Genomic DNA, 24,917 nt, shown 5'->3' with positions numbered 1-24,917 from the left:
TGTTTGAAGTCATGTGGAGAATGTGTCAGGTTTTTTGTAAGTTTAAGAGGACACTTAATACTGTAAATAGTCAACATAAATTCACAACTCTTGGAGGAGGACTATTTTAAGATGAATAGCCAGGAGTTAAGGTATCATGTTTGCAGAAGAAATGGGGGAACTAAAACTTCTTTATAATGGATACTTCAAATAATATTCTGGGATGATCTTGCAGTGGGTTGAGACAATATATGCCCTACTAGTAAGGCATTTTTGTTTATGCCAGGGAGTAGAATATTCAAGGTAAAACACTGTTTTTTGTACTTTTTCATTCTTTCATTAAAGCAGTAATTTTTAATGATGGGCCTGGTGCCAACAGGAAAGGAATCTAGAGGTCATTCTCCATCTTTGTGGGGTTGGTTTTAAGGAAGATGGATAGACATGTCTCTTTGGGACATGATTGCCATAATACGAATGGCCAGATGAAAAGGAAAAGAGGGATTAATAGAATTTAAGCACCAAAATAGAATGATGGGAGCAAAGCACCTTTAAGTGGGAGGGAGCTGGAGACGGGATTAAGGAGATGAGAACAATTCCCAACCCCTGTGTGGTGACCACTCTTAAAAAAATAGGAAAAGTATGTCAGACACCCAATGTGATAAGCGCTTAGTACAGTGCTCTGCACACAGTATTCAGTAAATACGATTGAATGCATGAATGAATATGCTATAGTTAGCTGCTATATTTGATACTTGGGATTTTAAGGAAATTAAACTTTCATCGACAGTCGATGTATAGAATCCCCAGTTTTGTTAGTTTGGTAAACTGATGATTCAGAATTGAGATTATAGCTGTTTCACATTATTGGAAGATGGAGTTACTACCCTTGGGTTTTTTAATGATTTGATGTGCCCTTGTTGTACAGTAGGCAGAGGTATAAATTAGTTTCTGTAGGTGTGCCATTAATTTTTCATTTTACATTTCAAATCCCAGTGTGTTTCCCAGTTACGTTCAGTCCTGCCTGTCTTGGAGAGTATATGAGTACCTTTGGTGAGGGTTTCTTTTTTTTAAATTGGAGGATTTAAGACTGAATTTAACAGAAATAATTGCTTTCTGTTAAAACCTTCAATCAATGATCTTGGCTTATAATCATCATTATTTATAGACTAGGTTACTAGTCTCCTACATTGCTGTCAAAACAAAGAAGATACTACAGCAGTTTCAATTGGTAAAAACATCTTTTCAATTAAAGAACTGTAAGTGTTCTGTAAGCATCAAAAAACCCCAAAACCAAACAAACAACAAAAACATTCCATAAATTGTCAAGGTAGAATTCGTTTTTGGGTAAAGTTTTTGTGATGGTCACTTTGGATCCTCCATGTTCCAAGAGACTAAGTAAGGATGTGTGTGACGTTGATTTTATAAATTTGGGCCTCAAAATGAATAGTGAATGCTACCTCATAAATCTTTGGGAGAAACTTTTTGAGAGAAAGCTGTTTTGTAAATCTTTCTGGTATCTTAATTTAGGAGCTTCCAAGTTTTGAAGTAATTGGCCAGTTGATATCTTCACTCTGGCGAAATATAGGATCCCTCAGTCTTCCAGGACACAGCAGCAATCAGAGGCCAACACATTCTAGGTGACACTTGTTCAGGCTGATTTAATAAGGAACATAATTATGTTTATATACTATTGAGTAGGACCAAGGAATCTGGCTCTGGAAGTTGCTATTTTATTCAATAAATGATTGAGTACATAGTAATTGCTTTTCTATAAGCCCTGAATGCTCTCTTGTCTTGGAATGGGGCCATAATCACCCCAAACAAAAACTCAGTTGAAACATGTAACTACACTGAGGCTACAGCAAGCTGTTAGGGTTACATAGGTGGCGCATATATTTTTCCCCAGGCCAAGATAGGTGGAATTTAGATAAATAAGACAGCTCTGTTTGAGGATGATGGTTCAGGTGAATTACATTTTTTCGGAATCGAAAATGAACATTTTCCCACATCCATTATGGGAGCCCTTTTTTCAGAATTTCATTTCAAATTATAAGAATATCTATTGTAATTGATTATCTTAGTTGCAATAATGTCTAGCACCCAAGTTAATTTATTTTCATTAACTTATTATGCACAGTAACCTGGCTATAGATTTTTCAAAACATAATGACTTGTTCCAGAACTCATTCACTTTTAATGAATGGCTTTGTTCATTTTTAGTAGCTTTGAGGATATTAACTTTTGGATGTCTTTTGTAGAGTTGTGGTCTGTACTTCGGAGTGGGCAAAGAAATGATTAACCCAGAGTAAATTTAGTCAGTGTCCTCTCATAAGATTATGAATTTCTACCTGGAAGTCCTGGTGGTGTTGAACACATTAGTATATCTCTAGGATTTTCTTCCTGTATAGCCAGATGTAAATGACCGTCTTCCGAGGGCAAACTTGAAATCTTTAAATGGACGTAATAAAAATATTTATTCCTGATGCGGGAATATGTTTTAAATTTTACCTCTAAAATAGAAACAGTGTTACAAAAAACTTCTAATCTCTGAATGTGATAATAATAATGATGGTATTTGTTAAGTGCTTACTATGTACAAAGCACTGTTCTAAGCCCTTGGGGGATACAGGGTGATCAGGTTGTCCCACGTGGGGCTTACAGTCTTAATCCCCATTTTATAGGTGAGATAACTGAGGCACAGAGAAGTTAAGTGGCTTGCCCAAGGTCACACAGCTGACAAGTGATGGAGCCGGGATTCGAACCAATGACCTCTGACTCCCAAGCCCGTTCTCTTTCCACTGAGCCACGCTGTGATGACTGTGAGCCCTATGTGTAGCAGAAACCGTGCCTGAATAGATTTTCTTGTATATGTGGTTGGCATTTAGTAAGCCATTTAAATACCAATGTTATTGTTATATCCTTATTATATTAAATATTTCATACAGGTGAAGAACTCAAGCACTTAAAGATAGGAAAAGACTTATACATCATGTCTATTGTGGACATTTTCCCTCTAGACTGTAAGCTCGTGGTAGGCAGGGACCATGCCTACCAACTCTGTTGTTTTGTACTTCCCAAGCGCTTAGTACAGTGCTCTGCACAAAGTAAGCGCTCAATAAATACGATTGATTGATTGATTTGCACCTCTTCCGAATACTTAGTATAGTGCTCAATAAGTGCGCAATAAATACTATTGGTTATTATTACGAGTATTACTAATCAGTATTGTTTTAAGAATAGTACATTTAAGCCTCGTTCTCCAGAAGGAACATTAGAGACTAAACAGGTGAATAACTGTCCCAGGCTCAACCAAGTATATAATAATAATAATTATAGTGTTTGTTAAGCGCTTACTATGTGTCAAGCACTGTTCTAAGTGCGGGGATAGATACAAGCTAATCAGGTTGGTTGCCATCCCTTTCCCACAAGGGGCTCACAGTTTTAATCCCCATTTCACGGATGAGGTAACTGAGGCACAGAGAAGTCAAATGATATGCCCATGGTCCCACAGCAATTAATCAATCAATCAATCGTATTTATTGAGCGCTTACTGTGTGCAGAGCACTGTACTAAGCGCTTGGGAAGTACAAGTTGATGGAGCCAGGATTAAAACCCAGGCACCTCTGACTCCCAGTCCCACAGTGTATCCACTAAGCCACACTGTTTACGTCCGCAAGAAAGAAAACACCCTCAGGTTGAAGTAGATAATGAAGCGAACTTTTCATTACTTTCAAACACAGTCCGAGTTTGACAGTCTATACTATTAGCAGTGGTTTTCTTTTGTTTGTTTGTTTGTTTTTTGGGCTTTTTATTTTGCGTTTTTTGGGGGTTTTTTTTGGTAATCCAGAGGGAAGAGTTGCATTGATGAGGTATAAACTTTGGGCCCATTCCTGTTGTCCTATCATGAATGAAGGAGAGTCTGGTAAATGCTTTAACTCCAGTGAAATCCCTCTCCCCTTTTTTCTGGAAACTGAATTGTGGGCATTTCAGCATTGGCCTAAACAATGGTCTTGAAATATGCGTAGCCCCGAACAATTAGGGAGCAGTTTGGGGCATTGAAGAACGTAGAGTGATGCAATTGGACCTGACAGCTTCAACAGGCGGCCTACTCATGGGACCTGAAAAGTTGTTCACACTTGGTTTCCTCCCTCATCACCCGCTGAGTATTAAAACCCTACTGGTGGGGACCTGAATCAGAAATGGGGCCTGTTATCAGAAAATATTTCATAGCATAAAGCCTCTGAGGGTCAAGGGAATATCCAGGAGTGTGTACTCTCTCTTGGATTCTTGTTACGTGGAGGCCGTTTACAATATAATCCGGGAAGAAGGAGCGTGTCTGTTTTAAATTTATTGTTTTGGAACAAAGGTGGGGTCGTTTTTGTTTGAGGGTGAAATTTTTGGGGGTCAACTTGTGCAATCTAAGGAAAAGGGAAATTTATTTTCTCATTTATTAAATGTTAGCTCTCTTCACCCAACCCTATTCTTTAGTCACTGCACCTTTAGCCACACAGCACTTACGAACATAACTGCAATTTATGTATTTATATTAATGCCTCTCTCCCTGCAATGCTGTAAGCTTACTGTGGGCAGGGAATATGTTTACCAAGTCTCTTTTATTATACTCTCCCAAGCGCTTACTACAGTGCTCTGCACACAGTAAGTCCTCAACAAATCTGTTTGGATCTGTCGATTAACTTCACTGTTTTCAAGAAGCATCAGAGCATCTACTACATGCACAGCAAATGCTCAAGCTGAGCATTTGCATTGGTGTAGAATTACGCTCAAACTTGTTATTTTGAAATGTGATTAAACCATGACAGTGAATGTTTATAGCACCCATACACTTTATTGGGAGGGCAGAAAAATGAATTAAAAGTGCATATCTGTGCATGTATTGTGCCTAACTGCTCTTTACGCTGGACCTTTAAAATAGAAATCAGTTCAGTGTCACAAGGCTACTTTAAAAGTTACATTAGTGGTTTGTTTGTTGTTAAGGAACTTTGTTGCTCTAATTCCTCTCAGTGGAGACAATTTACATCTTTTAAATGGAAAGAATCAGTGGTAGTGTGGTCTGAATTTTGATGTTTGTTTTAAAAGCCCTGATCAGTTTTCCAGGTCTCTGAGTTTTGAGGAAATAATGTTTCCTACCATGTGTTAAGAACTGCATTTTGGAATTTGGAATCTCAGGTGACTTAATGGGTATTGACAGGATGATTGGCCATTTTTAATAAGTGCTTGCTACAGCCTGTTTCTGTTCTGTGTGTGAAACATGAAGCTCCAATTTCACCTTTGAACAATGGAGCACTCTTAAGACTTTCTTTACTTTCTTGACAAATGAAGTTGTCATGTAGGTTGCATTTATTTCAGATCTATTTTCCTGCCCCTCTACTCTACTTCTATCTCTCTTAACCCCAATGAAAAGTAAAATACTATCAGCTCTGGAGGATTTACCTCCTGGTCCCTGAGCAGTTCCTTTCAATGAGTGTCCCTGTCCCCATTCTCCTCACCCTACCCCAAGAAAACTTCGGGGGTGAGGGTTGGGGGGTTTGCTGTCATTAGGCATTCTCTAGGCTGTAGTTAACAGTCTAACAAGACCTAAACATGGGCAATTCTACTGTAAATGTGGGCTTAAATCTAGGAAATAGACTACAGATTGTGCCAAAGCCCCAGTCTAAGCTATTTCTTCAAGTTGTGCCAGCATTCTTGATCTCATATGTCAATCTCCTTAACAAACACGGTTTAATTTATTTGATGTCTACCATTTTGGGGCTCGGACAGTTCAGTCAGTCAGTCAACCAATGGTATTTATTGAGCGCCTGCTGTGTGCAGAGCACTGTACTAAGAGCTTGGGAGAGCACAGTATTAACAGAGTTGGTAGATACATTCCAGGACCACACCAAGCTTACAGTCTAGAGTCGTGAGTGTCCTTGATAAAAACTTGCTAGACTTCCAAGGTGCATCATGGCCTAGTGGAAATAGCAAGGGCCTGAGTTCTAATCCCAGCTCTGCCACTTGCCTGCTGGGTGACCTTAGACAAATCACTTAACTTCTCTGTGCCTGAGTCCCCTCAACTGTAAAATGGGGATTCAGTAGCTGTTCACCCTCCTGCTTAGACTGTGAGCCCCATGCAGGACAGGGTCTCGGTCCAACCTGATTAACCTGTGTCTACCCCAGCACCTAGAAAAGTACTTGACACGTAGTAAAGCGCTTAATAAATACCGTTATTACTGTTGCTCTTCATGACCACCTCTGAGCTGCTCAGGAGAGCTTTAGAGATTGGTTTAATCGACTAACCATGTTCTGCCACAGCTGGTTGTTATAGCTCTGCCACAGTGATTGTAATCAAATTCAAGAAGTTCAAACGACTTAGTACAGTGCTCTGCACACAGTAGGCACTCCATAAATACCATTAATTGAAAGAAGTTACTTTTGTGTCAGTAAGGCTCACCCTGATGGAATGTCAGGATGAGAGTAATACAGAATGCAGTGGAGACAATACCTCCATGAGAGACCAATTCTTGCTTGGTTTGCTGCATTGTTGTAATTCCTAGGCATGATAAACTTTTAATTAGGAACGATCAACTTTTATCCTTTTGTATTTGCACGGGGCCTGTATCTGCACTGAGCCAGGATGTCTTTTGGGATGACTTTTTCCGTCCGTCATCTTTATTGAATGCTTACCATATGCAGAGCACTGTACTAAGTGCAAATTGCTAATGTACATAGAAAATTGCTCCTTCGGACCCAACTCCACACCCGTCACATCTAACATTTGCTTGAACCTAGTGTTAAGAGAAGATCATGCGTTGGGTAGGGACTGTCTCTATATGTTGCCAACTTGTACTTCCCAAGCGCTTAGTACAGTGCTCTGCACACAGTAAGCGCTCAATAAATACGATTGATGATGATCATGCTTGCCAGCAAGAAAAAAATGGGTGGGGAAGACATTGTATTAAACACTAGCTCCTTTTCTGCACCTGCTAGGAAAGTCTTGTAGTCAGTACATCTGCCTAGTCAAGGCTTTCTGCCTCCAGTCTTTCCTCTTCTCCCTCCCCTGCCCTTCTGCTACCTTATGTTGCGGGGAGAGGGAGGGGAGGTGCTAAAGCCAGTCCCCAGAGTTCAGGCTGACGGCCAGGGGTGTGAGAGAGGGCATGGGGGAATGTCTAGTGAGTGCTGTTAATCAGGTGGATTTTCCAGCCACTTGGGAGAAATGCACTAAGTTACGTTCAGAATAAAAAGCCAATGTTCATAAACTCAACCAGGGTTCTCCCTGAAATTGCAGCTCCTTGTGCCCACCAGACATTTTGTACTCCCCATCTTAATTGCCCAGAGGCCACGAGAATTGGGTGGCAGAGAGGGGCCTGGGAGAAAGAGAGCTGGAGGCTTATCAATAGCAACTCTGCTTCTTCAGCCCCAACCCTTGGAGAAGAGGCTGTTCTTCTTGGGTTGGTAGGTGTTAGGGAGCAGGAGGGATTTGAAGCAGCTTGGCTTAGTGAAAAGAACACGGGCCTCAGAGTCAGAAGACCTGGTTTCTAATCTCGCCTCTGCCATTTACCTGCTGTGTGGCCTTGCGTAAGTCACTTAGATTCTCTGTGCCTTTGTTCCCTCATCCGCAAAATGGGGGTTCAATGCCTTTTTTTTTTTTTAATGGAATTTGTTAACTACTATGTGCCAGGCGCTGTACTAAGTGCTGGGGTAAACACAGGATAATCAGGTCGACCCTGTCCCACATAGGGCTCACAGATTTAATCCCCATTTTAATAATGATGGTGATAATAATAACAATAATAATTGTGGTATTTGTTAAGCATTTACTATGTGCCAGACACTGTTCTAAGCACTGGGGTAGATACAAGATAATCAGGTTGGCCCACAGTCCCTGCCCCACATAAAAATGCCCATTTTACAGATGAAGGAACTGAGGCCCAGAGAAGTGAAGTGAGTTGCCCAAGGTCACACAGCAGACGAGTGGCAGAGCCAGAATGACAACCCGGCTCTTTCTGACTCTCAGGCCCCAGGCTCTATCCACTAGGCCACGCTGCCCAGAGACGTGAAGTGACTTTCCCAAAGTCATAGAGCAGACAGATGCAGGGCTAGGATTAGAACCAGCACCCTTACTTCAGGCCCCTGCTCTTTCCACCTGTTCTTCCTCCTCCTCAGAATGTGTGCCCCATATGGGCCCTGATGATCTTCCTTCTACCTCACTGCTTAGTAGAGTGCTTGGCACACAGCAAGTGCTTCACAAGTGCCACAATTACCATTATTCTCGGGAGATGTGTGAGAGCCAGAAGGAGTGGAGGGCACTTTTGTCTGTTTGATTTTTTTTTTTTAAGCAGATTAAGGACATCCCAGCTGAGGCAGGCGTCTTAGGGGTTGTAGCTTCTTTCTTGCCTCCTTCATTCAGTAGCAGTAGAGGAAGTCAGTCAACCTTTCTCATCCTTGAGAAGCAGCGTGGTGTAGTGGATATAGCACAGGCTTGGGAGTCAGAAGGACATGGATTGTAATCCTGGCTCCGCCACTTGTCTGCTGTGGGACCAAGGAAAAGTCACTTGACTTCTCTGTGCCTCAGCTACCTCATCTGTAAAATGGGGATTAAGACTGTGAGCCCCATGTGGGACGGGGTTGGTGTCCAACCTGATTTAGCTGCCTGGAAGGAGCATACATTCTAGAGGGAGAGTGTGCCATTCTCTAGACTGTAAATTCGTTCATTCATTCGGTCGTATGTATTGAGCGCTTACTGTGGGCAGAGCACTGTACTAAGCGCTTGGGAAGTACAAATTGGCAACATATAGAGATGGTCCCTACCCAACAACGGGCATTGTGGGCAGTGACCCTGTCTACCAACTCTGTTGCATTGTATTCTCCCAAGTGCTTCGTACAGGGCCCTACACACAGTAAGCATTCAGTAAATACCACTGATTGATGCCAGAGAAAATGTATTGTGATTTTTTTTGAGAAGGGCAATATTTTTCACAGCATTTATTTCATGATCCCAAATTTTCCTGTGCCGTTAGTTATTTCCATCTTTCTACCCAATTTTCTACACTATTCCTTCCCCCCACAAGCTGGTGTTTTCTTTCTCCTGATGCTGTAACTGTAGGCTTCCCTTTCTCTTCTACCCTCTCTTAGCTCCCTGGCGTCAAATCCCAGTCGCTAATGTTTCTCCTTCTAAAGTATCTTCTGGCCTTGAGTTATCCCCTCAAGATCTCCAGGCAGCTCCGAGGGGCCTTTGGAAACACATTTTGGGAAATACTGTATTGCATCAAGTGTGTTTCCGGCCTTTGGCAACATTTTAAAAGGTTGGAGTCTTTGGTAATGGAATTTTCAAAGGAAAAGAGTTGTTCATTGCTGCCTAATGGACTGCATTTGAGACCACATTACTTTTAAATGGAAAAGTCAGAGGTATATTCTGTAGTTTTCAAATAAAGGGCAATTATGCCCCCCAGAATATTACTTTTTTTTTCCAGATTTTTTTTTTTTGGAAAGACAGTATTCAGAAGTATACTAGCTATCTATTGTCCTCTATTTCCATACAATTGTCTGGGTAAGGAAGTATGTGCATTCTAAATGCAAGCTTTATGTTGTACAGCAGGAATGAATGAATGTTCAATACTATAACTTGAATTCCACACCTTTCCCCGGGGAGAGCTTAAGTAAGATTTTATGTTGGGAACTTATGGGGTTATCATAGTTTTAGAATTAAAGAGAGAAATTAAACAACCATCCACTGTGAACAAAGGACCATAAAAGTATGCAACTAAAACACTCCAGGTACTGTTGAGTAGAAACTGTGCCCTGGTTAGCTACTTGTGGAAAATTGTTCTGGTATTTGCCTTCAACAGGATTGAAAGCATTTCTGTGAATTTATAAAAGTCCATTTATCATGCGTAATAAGTTGGCTGGAAGCCAAAATATAATGGTAGCATATTATTCTTTCCAAAAAACCCAGTTTATGCTCTTAATATTTTACTCGTAATAACTACTGTTGTCTTCTGTCTCTTGTGTGCAGTTATATGTGTCGAAATAGGCCACATTTTGTTTTGCTGTAGTTCAGCTTCTTGTAGGACTTCATTTCTTTGAAGTGATTTTTAAATATTGGCTCAGTGGAGAGAGCCCAGGCTTTGGAGTCAGAGGTCATGGGTTCAAATGCTGCCTCCTCCAATTGTCAGCTGTGTGACCTTGGGCAAGTCACTTAACTTCTCTGGGCCTACCACCTCAACTGTAAAATGGGGATGAATACTGAGAGTCCCCTGTGGGACAACCTGATCCCCTTGTAATCTCCCCAGCGCTTAGAACAGTGCTTTGCACATAGTAAGTGCTTAATAAATGCCATCATTAAATATTTTGTCAGCTCTGAGATGAGCTTTATCAAGTGGTCCCAGGGGCTGAGGTTTTGTGTTCTCTTTAAAAGAGGAGGTATAATCAATCAGTCAATCGATGGTATTTATTGAGTGCTCACTCTGTGCAGAGGCTCTGCACTAAGAGCTTGGGAGATTACAATCTAGAAGTAAGAGTGTTGCTTTCTGCCCCGAGGGGCTAGTCAAGCCCTGTCGCTGAGCGTATATGTGAGCCCCTACTTCCAGAAGGCAGCAGGGTGGTAGTATTCTTCGAAAGGGAAAAGCGAATGGATTCAGAGGGAAGAAGGCATTTTTATTGCATTGGATTATGCAAGACTCTGGCCAGCCTCCTTTACTTCATCTGTTGAAGGGTTCATTTTCCCTTGTTTGGCACAAGTCCCAGTAGAGGCCTTCAGCATTGTGGTTAGCAACATGAATGAATTACAAACTTTGGACGAGCTCTTCAGTAAGTAGAGCTGGCTAGCTGCCCACAATACAGTGCCTTATATGGGGTCAGGCCAAAGCTGTGATTCCTCGAGCCCTGCATTGTACAAAAAAACAGAGTTGTGATGGCTATTGGCTTTCTTTTTAAATAAAAACAAAACAAAACAAAAAATAAAGAAGTGACAAAATAGCATGCGGTTTTCTTTAAAGACGGAGTAAAACTGGAGGAATGTATGGGTTGATTAAACCTTACAGTCCTCCAGACTGTAAGCTTGTTGTAGGCAGGGAATGTGTCTGTTTATTGTTGTATTGTACTCTCCCAAGCACATAGTACAGTGCTCTGAATACAGTTAAGTGCTCAATAAATATGATTGAGTGAATTAATGAAAACCGTGAAGTTGCAAGTTGGGCCTTTTGACCTCCTTAGTGGGCTTGTGATGTCTCCCAAATCCTTGGCCTTTACAGCGCTTGTCTACCTGCCCTGATTTTCTAAATGGTTTAATAAGGTTAAATAATTAGTAGGAAAACCACGTGATGACCTTGCCATTGAGTTGTGGAATGGACTACCTTTTTTCAAATAAATCGGAAGCAGGGTTGCGTTGTCCCCTTAGGATACAGCAATCATGTAGAAATTACACTTCAAAACGATTTAGAAACTGCTGAATGTATTTCTTTCGTGGACCCGGCCAGGAAGCAGATGTGTTTATTTTACCGCCAAATCTCAACAGAAATCATGTTTGTTCTTCAAAATTCAGATTCGTGACTGGTTTCAGTTATGGAATTTATTTGAATTTTTTTTTTTTTGTCTTCTGTTCCTTTTCTTTTTCCTTTTAGGCAAATAACCTACCTGGATCCTCCCTTAGTCTGGCTCCACCTCACATGTATGGCAATAGGCTAAATCCCAGTTCAGCAATGGCAGCACTCATGGCTCAATCCGAGAACAGTCAAACAGGTTAGTTTTCAAGAGTTGTCAGTAGCTACTACCTTTCCCCTTGCCTCCCTAAATTTATTTATAGAACGGGTTAATTTTATTTGTAAACTCCAGGGGTGGGGCTAATAGATGGTTTTATAGAGATTGCACTCTTTTTGACCAAAAAGACTCACAGTCGGGGAGTAAGTACTCTGCTGTGCTGCAAAATACCTATGTGCATTTTTTACTGTCTGAAATGTAAATGTTTAAGCAGAGCCATCAGCAGGCAGGAATGCAACAATGTCTCCTGTGACTTTTGTGATTGATGTTTCAGTCCTCGGGTTCGGTGCAATGAAAGTAACATAACAGTGGGCTTTGCCCCTGAATAGCCGAAACCTTTATTTGCATAATTCATGACATTGTATTCCACCAAATTTTGCGAGGGAAGGGGATCCTTCCTGTTAAGAGAACTTGTACCATGTTTAGTAATCCCGTGACTATTTGCCAGCAGACATTCTGAAACATTTGTCTCTTCTATAGCTTTTAATGAGCCACAGGATTTGCTTTGTTTCATTCCGTCCTCAAGGATTTGTTGACATGTCCAAGTAGTCATGTTTGGGGGAAGGGAATGGGTTTAGCAGTTTACCAGGGATGGATCAGACATGTCTTTGCCCTCTAAGGGGTCAGAGGTTAGAACTCAGAATAAGAGGAAGACAACCTTGATGAGGGCTAGATAGGGTTGTTGTTTTATTGGGGCCACAGGCAAAATATCCCACTTGCATTCTTCCAAGCGAGACAATTCTGAATGTGTAATGAGAATCCTGAAGCAATTAAAACAAAACAAACAAACAAAAATCAACCAACCCACCACATTTTGTTTGTTGAATTCCACCTGAACCTCCCTCCTAATTAATGAATGTGAAACGGAAGACAAATGTGGAAGCGATTTTGCAATGCAGGTCAAAAGTGCCCGGTCTCACGGATCTCTATGGGTAAATGTGTTATCTGTCTTAGGACTCCGGTTTGGGGATGCAAGGCGTTAAAAAAAAAAAAATACAAAGCGTCAGGGTTTGCTGTGATAAGCATACAGATTAGCTGTCCACAGCTGGGATTCATTACTTTCACCCGGAGAAATTAAAAGTGGCTGAGGGGAGGGCACTGCAAATGCAAACCATGCTTCTGTGCTATAAAACTGAAAGGAATGAAAAAGCAGAACATAATCCACGGCCGCCTCCACCCACAGAAACGTGTAAGGACAACGCCTTACATGCTACAGTTCAGCAATTTTAAACTAGCAACATATTAGATCTTCTACCTTCATAGTGACTGCTGAGCAGTGGTTATGGCTTAATATGTGTGTGTTTTTGTGTGTGTATGTGGCTTTTTGGGGGGGGAGGGGTGTGAAGAAATCACTGCAGCAGCTTAAAACTCTTATGTAGTGAGAGTCACTTTATCAGCTATGAAATATTTACACTGCAGATCAAGATCTCGGAGACAATAGCCGCAGCCTTGTTGGCAGAGGAAGTTCCCCCCGAGGCAGCCTCTCCCCCCGGTAAGCACTATTTGCACTGCACACTGCAGGCAAAGGAAACATTTTCAGATTTGGAAACTTCTTCATCTCTTATCAGTAGCGTATACATTTGTTGAAAAGGTAAAGAATTACGTAGATAAACTGCAGGTCCAGACAGTGGAGAAAAATGGTTCCAAACTGACTTGGATATTAATTTAAACACATGTGATTAGGTTTACAAGTTAAAAGGGAATACCTGTACCTAAGCTTGTAATCTTTTCCACAGGTCTGCTTTTATCATTTTGATCTTCAACCAAGGGGTGACAATGGCCATAGGTGTTTTGTTTTTTTTACCAGCTTTTTTTGGGGGGGTCGGAAAATATGTAGTGACTAAAGCCTCTTTAGATCTAGGAGGCTAATATTTCATCAGATTTATAGGGGAAGTTACATTCAAAGTGTTTGAATTTTTTTTTTTGTAAATGTTCATAAAGGCAAAAATCACAGGGAAAACAGTTTGAAATAAAGTAGTGAAGCCATTCACAAAGCAGTTTGGAAGCTTTTTGTTTGTTTTTTAAACCAGAACTCTTAAACTATAATGTACGACCTCACATCTGTCTCTTGGTTGGGGAGCTTAGAAACACATAGTTGCTCAAGTTGAAATTCTCTGTGGTTAGTGATATGCTGCGTGTGAAGTGTTTGACCCAACATTTGAGCTTTTCCTTTCCTCCTAGAATTTACCCTTGAAATACTTTAAAATGCCGGATTAGGTATTTTGATTTTCCGAATGATGCAAAGTATCTTCCACTGTGCTATCTACTTGTTCAGATCGTGTCATTCCGTCACCAACTGAAAAACCTAAAAAGGTTTTTTAATGGCCGCTGTCCATTTTAGGGTTATAAAGACTGTGGCCCTATGGTCACATGCAGCCAGAGAAATAAATGGAGTGCTCCCGCTTAAAGCCTTCTGGCTATCTAGGCCAAACGGACTCTTGCAAAACATTTTAAGGGTGGCTCGGTTGATGATCTTAAACTGATAAGAATTTTTCTTTTGCTGCTGTACTTTCCATTATTAACCCAAAGATTGTGACTCCAAGTGGAAAAAGTGCTTTCACAGTTGAGATGTGCTTTCTGTCACCAAACCTTTGTGGTGCTTGGGTCTGAAAGATGGGACACTTAGGTAATGTCACCATATCTCCTTATAATGAGAAGACTGAGTAAAAGCATATCATAAGGGTAATAGTTTTATTTAGTGAATCCTGAGAACTTTGAGGAATATCAAAATCAGTTTCCTCCCTAAGAGCAGGGAATGTGTCTTCCATCTATGTTATATTGTACTCTCCCAAGCACGTAGTACAGTGCTTTGCACACAGTAAACACTAAATAAATATGGATTATATATGAGGATGCGAGACACATTTCCTTTTTTGAAACCTCACTTCTGAAAAAAATGTAGCAGTTATTTTAAAAAATCCTAAAATCGTAGGTAGAAATTCTAGGATTAATTTGCCATGTTACCCTGAATGGAAAGTAGACCATTTTGTTGCATTGAATTTGTTATGTAAACCTCTTCTCTCACTGTTTCCCCAGACTCTTTCTCAGATGAATCAGACACTGATTATCCCCACATCCTTTACATTATAACTTTGGGGCACAGTGCTGCGGACTGCATAGCAGGCAACCAAAATCTAGCAAAACATTTTAGTTAAATGTTACCAACACTTTATCCTCATTAGGCTTGTTACAGAGAATGGGTTCCAGCCTTGATTCTGCAGTAAAAGAAACTGAGGCACAGGCTAGTTAAATTGTAATTGACTTGGTTAATTGACTTGGTGTAAGATCACCTCTTAAGCCAGTCCGCAATTTAGTTATAGTGTAGGTCTCTTGTCTGTTTTTAATAGTTGTCTTTTTTTATTTTAAGAAAGGATTTCCTCCACTCTTCTCCTTCCCAGTTCCTTTTACCTATTTGTGTGAAAATGCATATTGTCCCCTTTCCTCCATAAATCATCCATTGAAGGCCCAGTAATATTACTACAACTACTGCTATTTCTACTTCTAATAATTTTGGTACTTGTGAAGTACTAAGTGCCCAGCACTACAATATGCCTAGTCTGTAATGTAGTAGGAAACTACGTAGATTCGCAGTCAAATGGTTTACAAATTCCAAACTTGTGATCAGAACTGTTTCTCCATGATTTAAAATGGATGAAAAATATCCTGGTGTGATCAGTTGATCAAGGTTGGCCACTGGGGCACATGAACATGTATTTGTGGGAAATAAAAAAGAAGCCCCACAGGCTAGTTTTTACAGTTCTCCTTGTTAAATGAACTTTCAGTGGCAGCCAGCGTTGATTTTTTTTTTTTAATTCAACAATTTATCTCCCACCCCCACCTGAGCTGGCTGATTTAAAAACTCATTTGGGAGGTGATGAAAAATTCAACAAACTCACTTGCTTCTTAATATGAAAGGTATGTTGTAAAGGAAATTTTGTAATTACATTTGATACGATTAGTGATGGATTAAATTCCCGAAATAGGAATTTAGATTAAAAAAAAAAGAAGTTTCAGAATACCAGTCTCTCTTGTGATTCTATCAATATGAACTGTACTGGAGCTTATCAATGTTCCCTTTTAATGATTCTTTCAAGAAAGAGGTTGGATCTGCTAGTGCAGGTTAAGATATAAAGCAAGGCAGGCAACATTTGAATACATGAAAAAGAATTCAAAGCTGATGTAAGGCATTTCACAAAATGTATGTTTTTATTGCTGTTGTGGAATCTAACTTTTTGTTTTGCCTTGGTGGTGTGTTGAGTAATTTTTCTTTTTCTACCATATGACTATAAAATGTCTTCTAATAACAATAATAGTATTTGTAAAGTGTTTACTGTCTGCCAAGCACTGTACTAAGTGCAGGGATAGATACAAGATCATCAGGTTCCAGGTGGGGTTCACAGTCGAAATAAGAGGGAGAACAGGTAAAGTGACTCAGGAGACAAGTGCCCGAGCGGGGATTGTCAGGCAGGTAATTGTATTTATTTAGCGTTTGCTGTATGCAGAGCACTGTATTAAGCGCTTGGGTGAGTACAGTATAACAATATAACAGACACATTCCCTGCCCACAACGAGCTTACAGTCTAGAGGGGGAGACAGACTTTAATATAAATAAATTACAGATATATTCATAAGTATGAAGTAATGGCTGTTGATTGTCATTTGATAAACTGATATGGCTATCTTGTGGTGTTGCAGATTTACTTTTCAAAATCAGCTTTATATTCATTCCATTGTAATCTTGCAATGAAATATTAAATTCTTTTTGTCAAAATCCTGATATCAAAGATCAGGGTTTGTCCCTTAGGAAATAACTTGTGAGAGTTATTAATTGATTGCCTGGGACAGTATAAGCAGGACCACCCAGACAGGAAAGGTTTTCATTCTAAGAGGCTCCTGAGGAAAATGGAGTGCTTTCTCTGCCTCGCTCCCTCCATCAGTTCTTTGTCATCCCCCTCTTTTAGAGAGTTTACTCTATCCAAAGTGACTCACCGAGGTGAGAGGCCGTTCAGTTGGTTCACCCATTAGGTACCACCGTAACCCGTGCATTTAAGGGAGCAGAGGACCTGCTACCCATTTCTTCTCTAGGCTCTGAGTCCTGAGAACTGAGATGAACATCTTAGGGATGGGGTTAAGGGGTAAGGGGTTAAGACAAGGTAAGCAACTTAAATGAATCCTTCCCTGAATGCCCTTCCCTTCTGATTTAATATGGAAATGACCATGTCTTCAACAGATCTCCTGTAAGCGGTTTACAGATTCGCTACGATCAGTCAGGCAGCAGCAGTTTGGAAAATCTGCCTCCAGTAGCAGCCAGCATAGAGCAGCTTTTAGAGAGGCAATGGAGTGAAGGACAGCAGTTTCTACTAGAACAGGGCACCCCTAGTGACAGTAAGTATCTACATTTTCTGGTTCAGTATTTGTGAATGTGAAACTGCATAGATGCCAAAACACTTAGCAGACTGTAATTGTTTTGTATTGGCTAGTGAGTAGGGTTTCAAATGGTATTTAATGTTAGAAAATCATTCCCCTATTGGGGTTGGAGGAGGTCCCATTAATCCATCTTTCAATATTTTGAAACGTATCACACACCTTCTCGCTGTATTGTTTTGAGTAATACCTAATTTTCAATGCTGGGCCCACTATATTTTATTTGGCACATTTCAGGTACTCATTGGGAAAATGAAATAATTTTTCAAATCAAAGAGTTGAAAGTTAGCATGCCCCCTCCCCTACCCCCCAAAAAACATTCCTGAAAGGTTGGCTGTGGAATGAGATGTCATTTTATAAATCTGGACGATTTTCAGATTTTTTGCAAAATGTTATTTGTATTTCTCCAGCTTTATCATGTTGTTAAACTGAGCAAACTATTTTGCTTGCAGAGATACATGCCATCCAGTTGGTATTTTTATGAATGGTACCCAGACAAAAATGCTAATTGTGAGGAAATTCATGCCGGGATAATCCTTTAAACATGATAGCTGGAGGACAGGTTTAGCACAGTCTTATTGCATCTCATTTGGGCACACTGAGGGGTCCTTTGTATGTTCTTGAAGAGGAAGGATAAAAAAGTTAAATCCTTGGGAAATGACCAGATGTGCCTACCCCAGTAGACTTATGCCTGTAGTAGGCCCAGAGGTCATGTTAAACAAATACAGTTTTTGAATCTGTGGAATTTTTCAAGTGGCCATCACCAGGACCCAGCAGCAGGACCTGAGATTTGCCTCCTTCCCAAATGGCAGCTAGAACATGAGGTGAGGGTGGGGAGAGGAGAAGCTCAGTTGAGAAGGTGACGTAAAGGGAGGGTGGTGGCTGGTGGACCTTTTGGCTCTAGTTCTCCCTCCTGGGGGCTCTGCCGCAGGTCAGCGGTCCCCGGACGTGAGTGGATGGGGTGGTGGGGGAGGGAGGGAAGAAATGGTGTAGCACACCGCATAACCAGGTGAAGGGTTCCCCAGCCAGCGACCGGGCGGCTCTTCCTTTTCACGCACCATCAACCGGCAGCCTTCTCGGAAAGCCGGCCTCCTTTCATGTTCAGTTTTACCCCAAATTGTACAGAAGCAAAACTGACTTCTCAAAATGTCTCTTTTTAATCTGAGTAACATTGTGGCCTGCTGAGTTGGCAGGGTGTGCTGAGGAGATCCTTTCAGGATGAGTTCGTGAGAGGATAAAGCCAAAAATATCAATAGTGCAATATGTATGTGTTTATATATATCTATATGTGGTTTGTATAAAATATATTTACATATCTGTATATGTAGATCATATATATAGAGAGCGGTACAGACACAGAGAGGCTACTTGTGTGTGTGTGTGTGTGTGTGTGTGTGTGTGTGTGTGTGTGTGTGTGTGTGTGTGTGCATGCATTCACATACACACACTCGTAGCCTCATTTTGCCTCAAATTTAGGAAATTATCCTCCCCTGCTTTGTGAAATGAAGATCATTAAGGTTATGAGGGTATGTGAATAACTCAGATGATGAGACCGGTGGGATGTTATGGAGGAATAAAAATGCATTTACCTTCATTAGTGCATTGCTTACCAGTCCTAGGAATGTTGAAGTCACTACACCAACTTCAGGTTGAAAATCGGCGACTGGAGGAGCAGATCAAGAACCTGACAGCTAAAAAAGAACGCCTTCAGCTGTTAAATGCCCAGCTTTCTGTTCCCTTCCCAACAATAGCAGCAAATCCTAGTCCGAATCATCAAGTACATACTTTTCCAGCCCAGACTGGTAAGCGGAGAGCGTGGTTTGGATGTGCACATTTTTTACTGTTGTATTTCACAGGGTGAGCAAGATGAATTACGGATGAGTTGGGGGAGTATAGGTGGAAGTCAGAGAATGTCAACATTTGAAAATCGTTTGAGTAGTGTGGAAGATAAAACACTATTAAACCATCAGCCTGATTTATTGGATGCCTTCCAGGAAAACCGTACATTGATGGTGAAGCTGGAAAAGATTCAAAATAAATTAATCAGTTTTTTTTAATGGAGCACGTACTATGTGCAAAGCACTGTTCTAAACACTTGGGAGCATCACATGGAGTTTGACATGGTCCCTGCCCTCAAGGAGCTTACAGCCAAGGAGGAGAGAAAGGCATTAAAATAAATTATAGATGGGAGAGAGTCAAGTGTGAGTAGTACCTGAGTTAGTGTTTAAGTAATAGGGTAGGGAAGATATGAAAAAAGTCCTAGACTCTCAAGTAATCAATCATTCAATGGTATTTATTGAGCACTTATGTGCAGAGCACTGTACTAAGCACTCAGGAGAGTACAGTACAAAGGAATTCATATCAATCAATCGTATTTATTGAGCGCTTACTGTGTGCAGAGCACTGTACTAAGCGCTTGGGAAGTACAAGTTGGCAACATATAGAGACAGTCCCTACCCAACAGTGGGCTCATATGCCCGTTCCCTGTACATAACAAGCTTACAGTCTAGAGAGGGAGACAAACATTAATATGAATAAATAAGTACTTTATAATATGCAATTTAAAGATATGTGCATAAGTGCTGTGGGATTGGGAGTAGGGTGAATATCAAATGTCCAAAGGTCAAATGCTGAAGAATTAATAGGGGTGGATATCAACAGGGGAGATTAGAAATTAATCAAGGAAGACTGAGCTGTGATTTCAGAATGGCTTTGAAAATGGGGAGAGCTGTGGTCTGTCTGGGCAGGGGACAAGGTCTGAGCAAGAGGTCCGTGGTGGGAGTCGGAGAGGATACGTTAACTTGAGAGGAACAAAGAGTTTGAGCTGAGGTGTAGTGGAAAAAGAGAATGGGTAATTAGAAGGGAGAACCATTTGAGGTTTTTGAGGAATGGACAAAATGATGTTTTAGACGGAGGAGACATGCAATAGAGGGAGTACGGACAAGGGGGAGGGAATGAATGGAGCCAGCAGAGACCAATGAGTAACCCTGCTGTAATAGTCGAGGTGGGAACCGACTAGCGGACTGGTCATTTGGATGGGGAGGAGAAAAGCAGATTCCAGAAGTGTTGTGGAGGAAAAACCTACCAGGTTTGGCGACAGACTGGATATTGGAGGTGAAAGAGGAGGAGTCGTCAAGGAGTGAGGACTCCTTCCTGCCATTGCAGGATTGAGAGATGGGGAGGATGGTGGTGGTGGTGTCTTGCTGTGATGGGGAAGTTAGCTTGAAACTTAGAACAGTGTTTGATCAAGCAATCGTATTTATTGAGTGCTTACTATGTGCAGAACACTTTACTAAACACTTGGGGGAACACAGTAAAACAGAATTTTTTTGTAAAACAGTAAAACAAAACAGACAGGTGTCCTGCTCATAATGAGCTTACAGTCTAGAGGGGTTGACAGGCATTCATAAAAATGCCTGGATGAACATAGACATATAGTAAGTGCTTAACAGATGCCATTAAGGGGGTGGTGGGGAGGGAGGACAGGATTTGGGAAAGAAAACATAAGGATTCAGTTTTGGTCATTTTGAGCTTGAGGTGCCGGTGGGAACATCCATGAAGTCATGTCTTGGAGGCAGGAGGAAATGCCAGATTGTTTTTATGTCCATGATTGTCAGTGGATCTGTATTTTGCTTTAGGTTGGTGTTGAAGCAAGGTTTTTGGAAATATGGCCATTTTTTGGTTATTGAACCATGTGGCATTTGCCATAAAATGGTTCCTTCAAAGAATCTATCCTTGTAGTTAATGGACTTGTTTTCTTTTCAGTTGTATGGGGGAAAGGGGTGCAACCTAATCGGTTTTTTTTGTCTGTTTGTTTTTGTTCCCTGTAGCTCCTGCTACGGAATCCTTAAACAACAGTAAGAGCCCTCATGTTGGCAACAGCTTTTTACCTGACAACTCTCTTCCTGCATTAAATCAGGTAATTTTCTCCATGAGGTTCTTTGTCTCCCCCCTATATACTGTATCCTGGGTCTAGACTCTCAGCTCATTATGGGCTGGGGATGTGTCTGTTTATTGTTATATTGTAATCTCCCAAGTGCTTATTACAGTGCTCGGCACACAGTAAGCGTTCAGTGAACGTGATTGACTGACTGACTAAAGAGTATTGGACACTTGCTTCCCTCCCTGCCGGTTCCATCCAGCTTCAGTGTCCATTTTGTTTTCCCTTAGGATTTAACCTCCAGCGGTCAAAGCACCAGCAGTTCATCGGCTCTCTCCACGCCACCTCCCGCGGGGCAGAGTCCAGCCCAGCCAGGCTCCGGAGTCCCAGGAGTTCAGCAGGTCAACGGCGTATCGGTGGGGGCACTGACTAGCGGAGGCCAGTCTGGAACCTCCTCCATTCCGGCCGGGCCAGGAGTCGGGGGGATCATGGGCGCTCTGCCGGGCAACCAACTGGCAATCAGTGGGATCGTAGGGGCTTTAAACGGGGTCATTCCCACCCCTGGCACGGTACCCCAGAACCCTGCGCCCCTCACCCACTCATCTGTGCCCCAGAACGCAACACATCCACTGCCAGCCACATTGAGTAATAGGTAAGAAACCTATGGGTTTGCTGGGTTGGAGTGTAGTGTGGTGCCTCACGGAGGGCTGTTATAATCAGGAGTAACGACAGTATCTGTTAAGCGCTTACTGTGTGTCAGGTACCATTCTAGGAGCTGGAGTAGATACACGTTAACTGGGTCGGACATAGCCCCTGTCCCACATGGACCTCACGGTCTAAGTAGGAGGAGAACAGGTAGGGAATCCCCAGTTTTCAGCTGTGGGAACTGAGGCCACAGAGAAGTGAAGTGACGTGCCCAGGGTCCCACAGCAGACAAGCAGTGGAGGTGGGATTGGAACCCAGTTCTTGTGATCCCACCTCCCCAAGCCCACCTTTGCTTTTTCCACTGGGTCATGTCGCTCTTATTGAGTGCTTACTGAGTGCAGAGCACTGTACATAGTAAGCGCTTAACAAATGCCATCATTATTACTAAGCGCCTAGGAAAGTACAGTACAATGGAGTTGGTATTGTATTCAAGGAGTTTATAGTCTAGAGGGGATGGCAGACATTGTAGATGGGAAATGGCAGGAGGTAAGGATATGTAACTAAGTGCTGTGGGGCACCAAGCGCATAGGTGATGTGCAAGGGAGAGGGAGTAGGGGGAAGTGAGGGCTTAGTTGGGGAAGGCCTCTTGTGATTTTAGGTTGACTTTGAAGGTAGGGAGAGTGGTGGACTGTTGGATATGAAATGGGGAGGGATGTGGGCAAATTGTCAGCAGGGAGATGGAGGTTCACTGAGTAGGTTGGCAAAGCTTAGTTGTTATGATTCTTCTATGAGGACTGGCTTTCTGCCCCTTCATATTAACCGAGTTGTGTTTTTTTTTTTCCTCCCTCTTGAAAGAAATCCCTGTTGTACAAGCAGGTGTAAATATACCTCACATTTTAAAAAGGCTTCAGTGTGAGAGGAATTTATTAATGTAACTTGTTAAAAAGATACATGGGAGCTTTCACCGGAACAAAGCTTCAAAAACGTTGCAAAACCCTGGGGGTGTATGCAATGCATATTTCTTTTCATTCTGTATTTCGTTCTGTCTGTCCTTTTTTCCCCTCATGAATTTCTGTGATCACTTGTCTTTCCTGAAGTTAGTAGTGAAAATTCTGAAGGAAGGTTGTCACCCCATAGGCCCTATACTCTCTATTTTCTATTTCTTCAAATATTTCGTTAATAATAATAATGATGGCATTTGCTAAGCGCTTACTATGTGCAAAGCACTGTTGTAAGCGCTTTTAGTGTGGTCTCCCTTTCAAAGTACTGATTAGAAACTTACTCAGCTAAGGTTTTTGTTCATTTTTCTTTCAGAATAGTTGTTGCTTACCAACAAGCTAAATTTTCTGGCTTTCTAAATTTGTCTTAATAGTTCAGAGATATCGGAACTCTTGAAAGACGAGACGAAACCCTTTAGTTTGGAAATTCATTCATTCATTCATTTGCATTTATTGAGCGCTTAACTGTGTGCAGAGCACTGTGCTAAGCGCTTGGGAAGTACAAGTTGGCAATTTGAAGTTATCTAAAGCATGGGCTGACGCATGCATCTCTGGTCACCTGTGCCCATTCCTTCTCCAAACAAACCTTTTTCTGATGCTGTTTGCATTTCACCTTCTCTCCTTTCTCTTTCCTTGTTTGAAATGAAGGCAAAAACATTATTCTCCCAAAACAGCAAGCCAAAGTGATCATTTGTGTCATTCCTTTTCAGTGCCTCAGGACTAGGATTACTCTCCGACCAGCAAAGGCAACTTCTTCTCCATCAACAGCATCAGCAATTTCAGCAGCTGTTGAGTTCCCAGCAGCTCACACCGGTAAGCGTGCCTCCTTACTAATAGAATAAATGTAGTTTGGTGTTCCACACACCCAGTGGGGCCTACTTAGAGGGGGACTGTTGCCTTTGGGCTAGTAGTGATGGTGGAACTTTATGTTGCCCTGTTTGGGCTAAGCCAAAGGTTCAGTCTGGAAGCAGAAGGTCTAAATATGTTCAGAGTAAAGTAGTTTCACCTGACTAATGGTTTCCTCAGACTTGAATTGGGGTCACTACTCTGTGGAAACTTGGGGGTACTCATTAGTGATTCCCCCTACCAACACCCTCCCCTCAATTTTTTTTGGTTGTTCAATGTTAACAGGGTGCTTTTGGAGAGGGTAGAGTGCTATTTTGAGGATGAGTGGAGTAGTTTCTTCTTCCTCCTGTCAGTGCTCCACCAGTATGAATATAACATCAGTTTAAAATAGTGGAGCACTTGTGGCATTAATCGCAAATGAAATTGAGAAGCAGTGTGGCCTAGTGGCAAGAGGGTGGACCAGTGAGTGAGAGGACCTGGGTTCTCGTCCCAGCTCCGTCACTTTTGCCTGCTGTGTGGCCTTGGGCAAGTCACTTAACTGCTCTGGGCCTCAGTGTCAACATCTATAAAATGGGGAGTCGATACTTGTTCTTCCTACTTAGACTGTGAGCCCCATGTCCCACAGCCCCGCAGTCCCCAGGGACTGTGCCCAACTTGATTATCTTGTATTTACTCCAGCGCTTAGTACAGCGCTTGGCCCCAAGTAAGCACCTACCAGCTACCACAGTGATGATTGCCAAGAGGACGAGGCAGGAGTTGCTGGCCACAAATGGCGTTATCGGTTAGAAACTGCTCATTTTCCCACCCGTGCCTCCCCAAGGAACAGCATCAAGCCCTCCTGTATCAGTTAGTCCAGCAACAGCATCACCACCAACACCATCACCAGCCCGAGCTGCAGCAGCTCCAGATCTCTGGCCCGGCCCAGATTCCCATCACTAACCTGCTCGCGGGGACCCAGGCCCCTCCGCTTCCGGCAACCTCCACCAACCCGTTTCTCAGCCTCCACAGCGATGGCGCGACACAGAAAGTAACCGTGAGTGCGTTTTCCCTCATTCGAGTAAAACACCAGAGGCGCGTTTTGGACAGAATCGGATCCGAACCCCATAGAGGGTAGCCAGTTCTGTTTCTGTGTAAAGCTTCGGGGAGATTCGCCCCAGTACCTGTTGTTTCAGAAGCAGGGTATTTCAGCACCCAAAGGAGATAAGCCAGTGTATTATGCAGTAGCTAAATGAATCGATTTGAATTTGAGGGGATAGATATTTTCCCAGCGAAGTCATGTTTTTTCTCCATCCGTCATTATTTTCAGTAGTTATTCAGGGAACTTGGGAGAGGACGAGGAATTAGGTGTGATTCTGCCCCCAGAGTATTTCCAATCTAATAAGGGAAGCAGTGTG

General features: G+C 42.0%; 1 protein-coding gene across 6 annotated transcripts in view; it reads left to right on the top strand.

Annotated features, from left to right (window-relative positions):
* MLLT10 (MLLT10 histone lysine methyltransferase DOT1L cofactor) overlaps window positions 1-24,917 on the top strand; it is a 157,691-nt gene that overhangs the window by 130,109 nt on the left and 2,665 nt on the right. For 5 of the 6 annotated variants that reach the window (XR_005453712.1, XM_038755955.1, XM_038755957.1 and 2 more), the window contains 8 exons: window positions 11,595-11,712; window positions 13,150-13,222; window positions 16,961-17,115; window positions 18,768-18,956; window positions 20,985-21,073; window positions 21,325-21,686; window positions 23,388-23,490; window positions 24,344-24,556. Coding sequence is in view for 5 of the 6 variants with exons in the window: in XM_038755955.1 (XP_038611883.1) it covers window positions 11,595-11,712; window positions 13,150-13,222; window positions 16,961-17,115; window positions 18,768-18,956; window positions 20,985-21,073; window positions 21,325-21,686; window positions 23,388-23,490; window positions 24,344-24,556 (1,302 nt within the window). In the remaining variant the exon portion in view is untranslated. Of the gene's footprint in view, window positions 1-11,594; window positions 11,713-13,149; window positions 13,223-16,960; window positions 17,116-18,767; window positions 18,957-20,984; window positions 21,074-21,324; window positions 21,687-23,387; window positions 23,491-24,343; window positions 24,557-24,917 lie in introns of those variants that run through there. The other variant, XM_038755956.1, reaches the window with a different exon arrangement.

The sequence above is a fragment of the Tachyglossus aculeatus genome, chromosome 13, assembly GCF_015852505.1.
Source record: "Tachyglossus aculeatus isolate mTacAcu1 chromosome 13, mTacAcu1.pri, whole genome shotgun sequence".
Taxonomy (NCBI): domain Eukaryota; kingdom Metazoa; phylum Chordata; class Mammalia; order Monotremata; family Tachyglossidae; genus Tachyglossus; species Tachyglossus aculeatus.
Note: the sequence above shows the minus strand (reverse complement) of the source record. Positions and strands in the feature narration are given on the sequence as shown.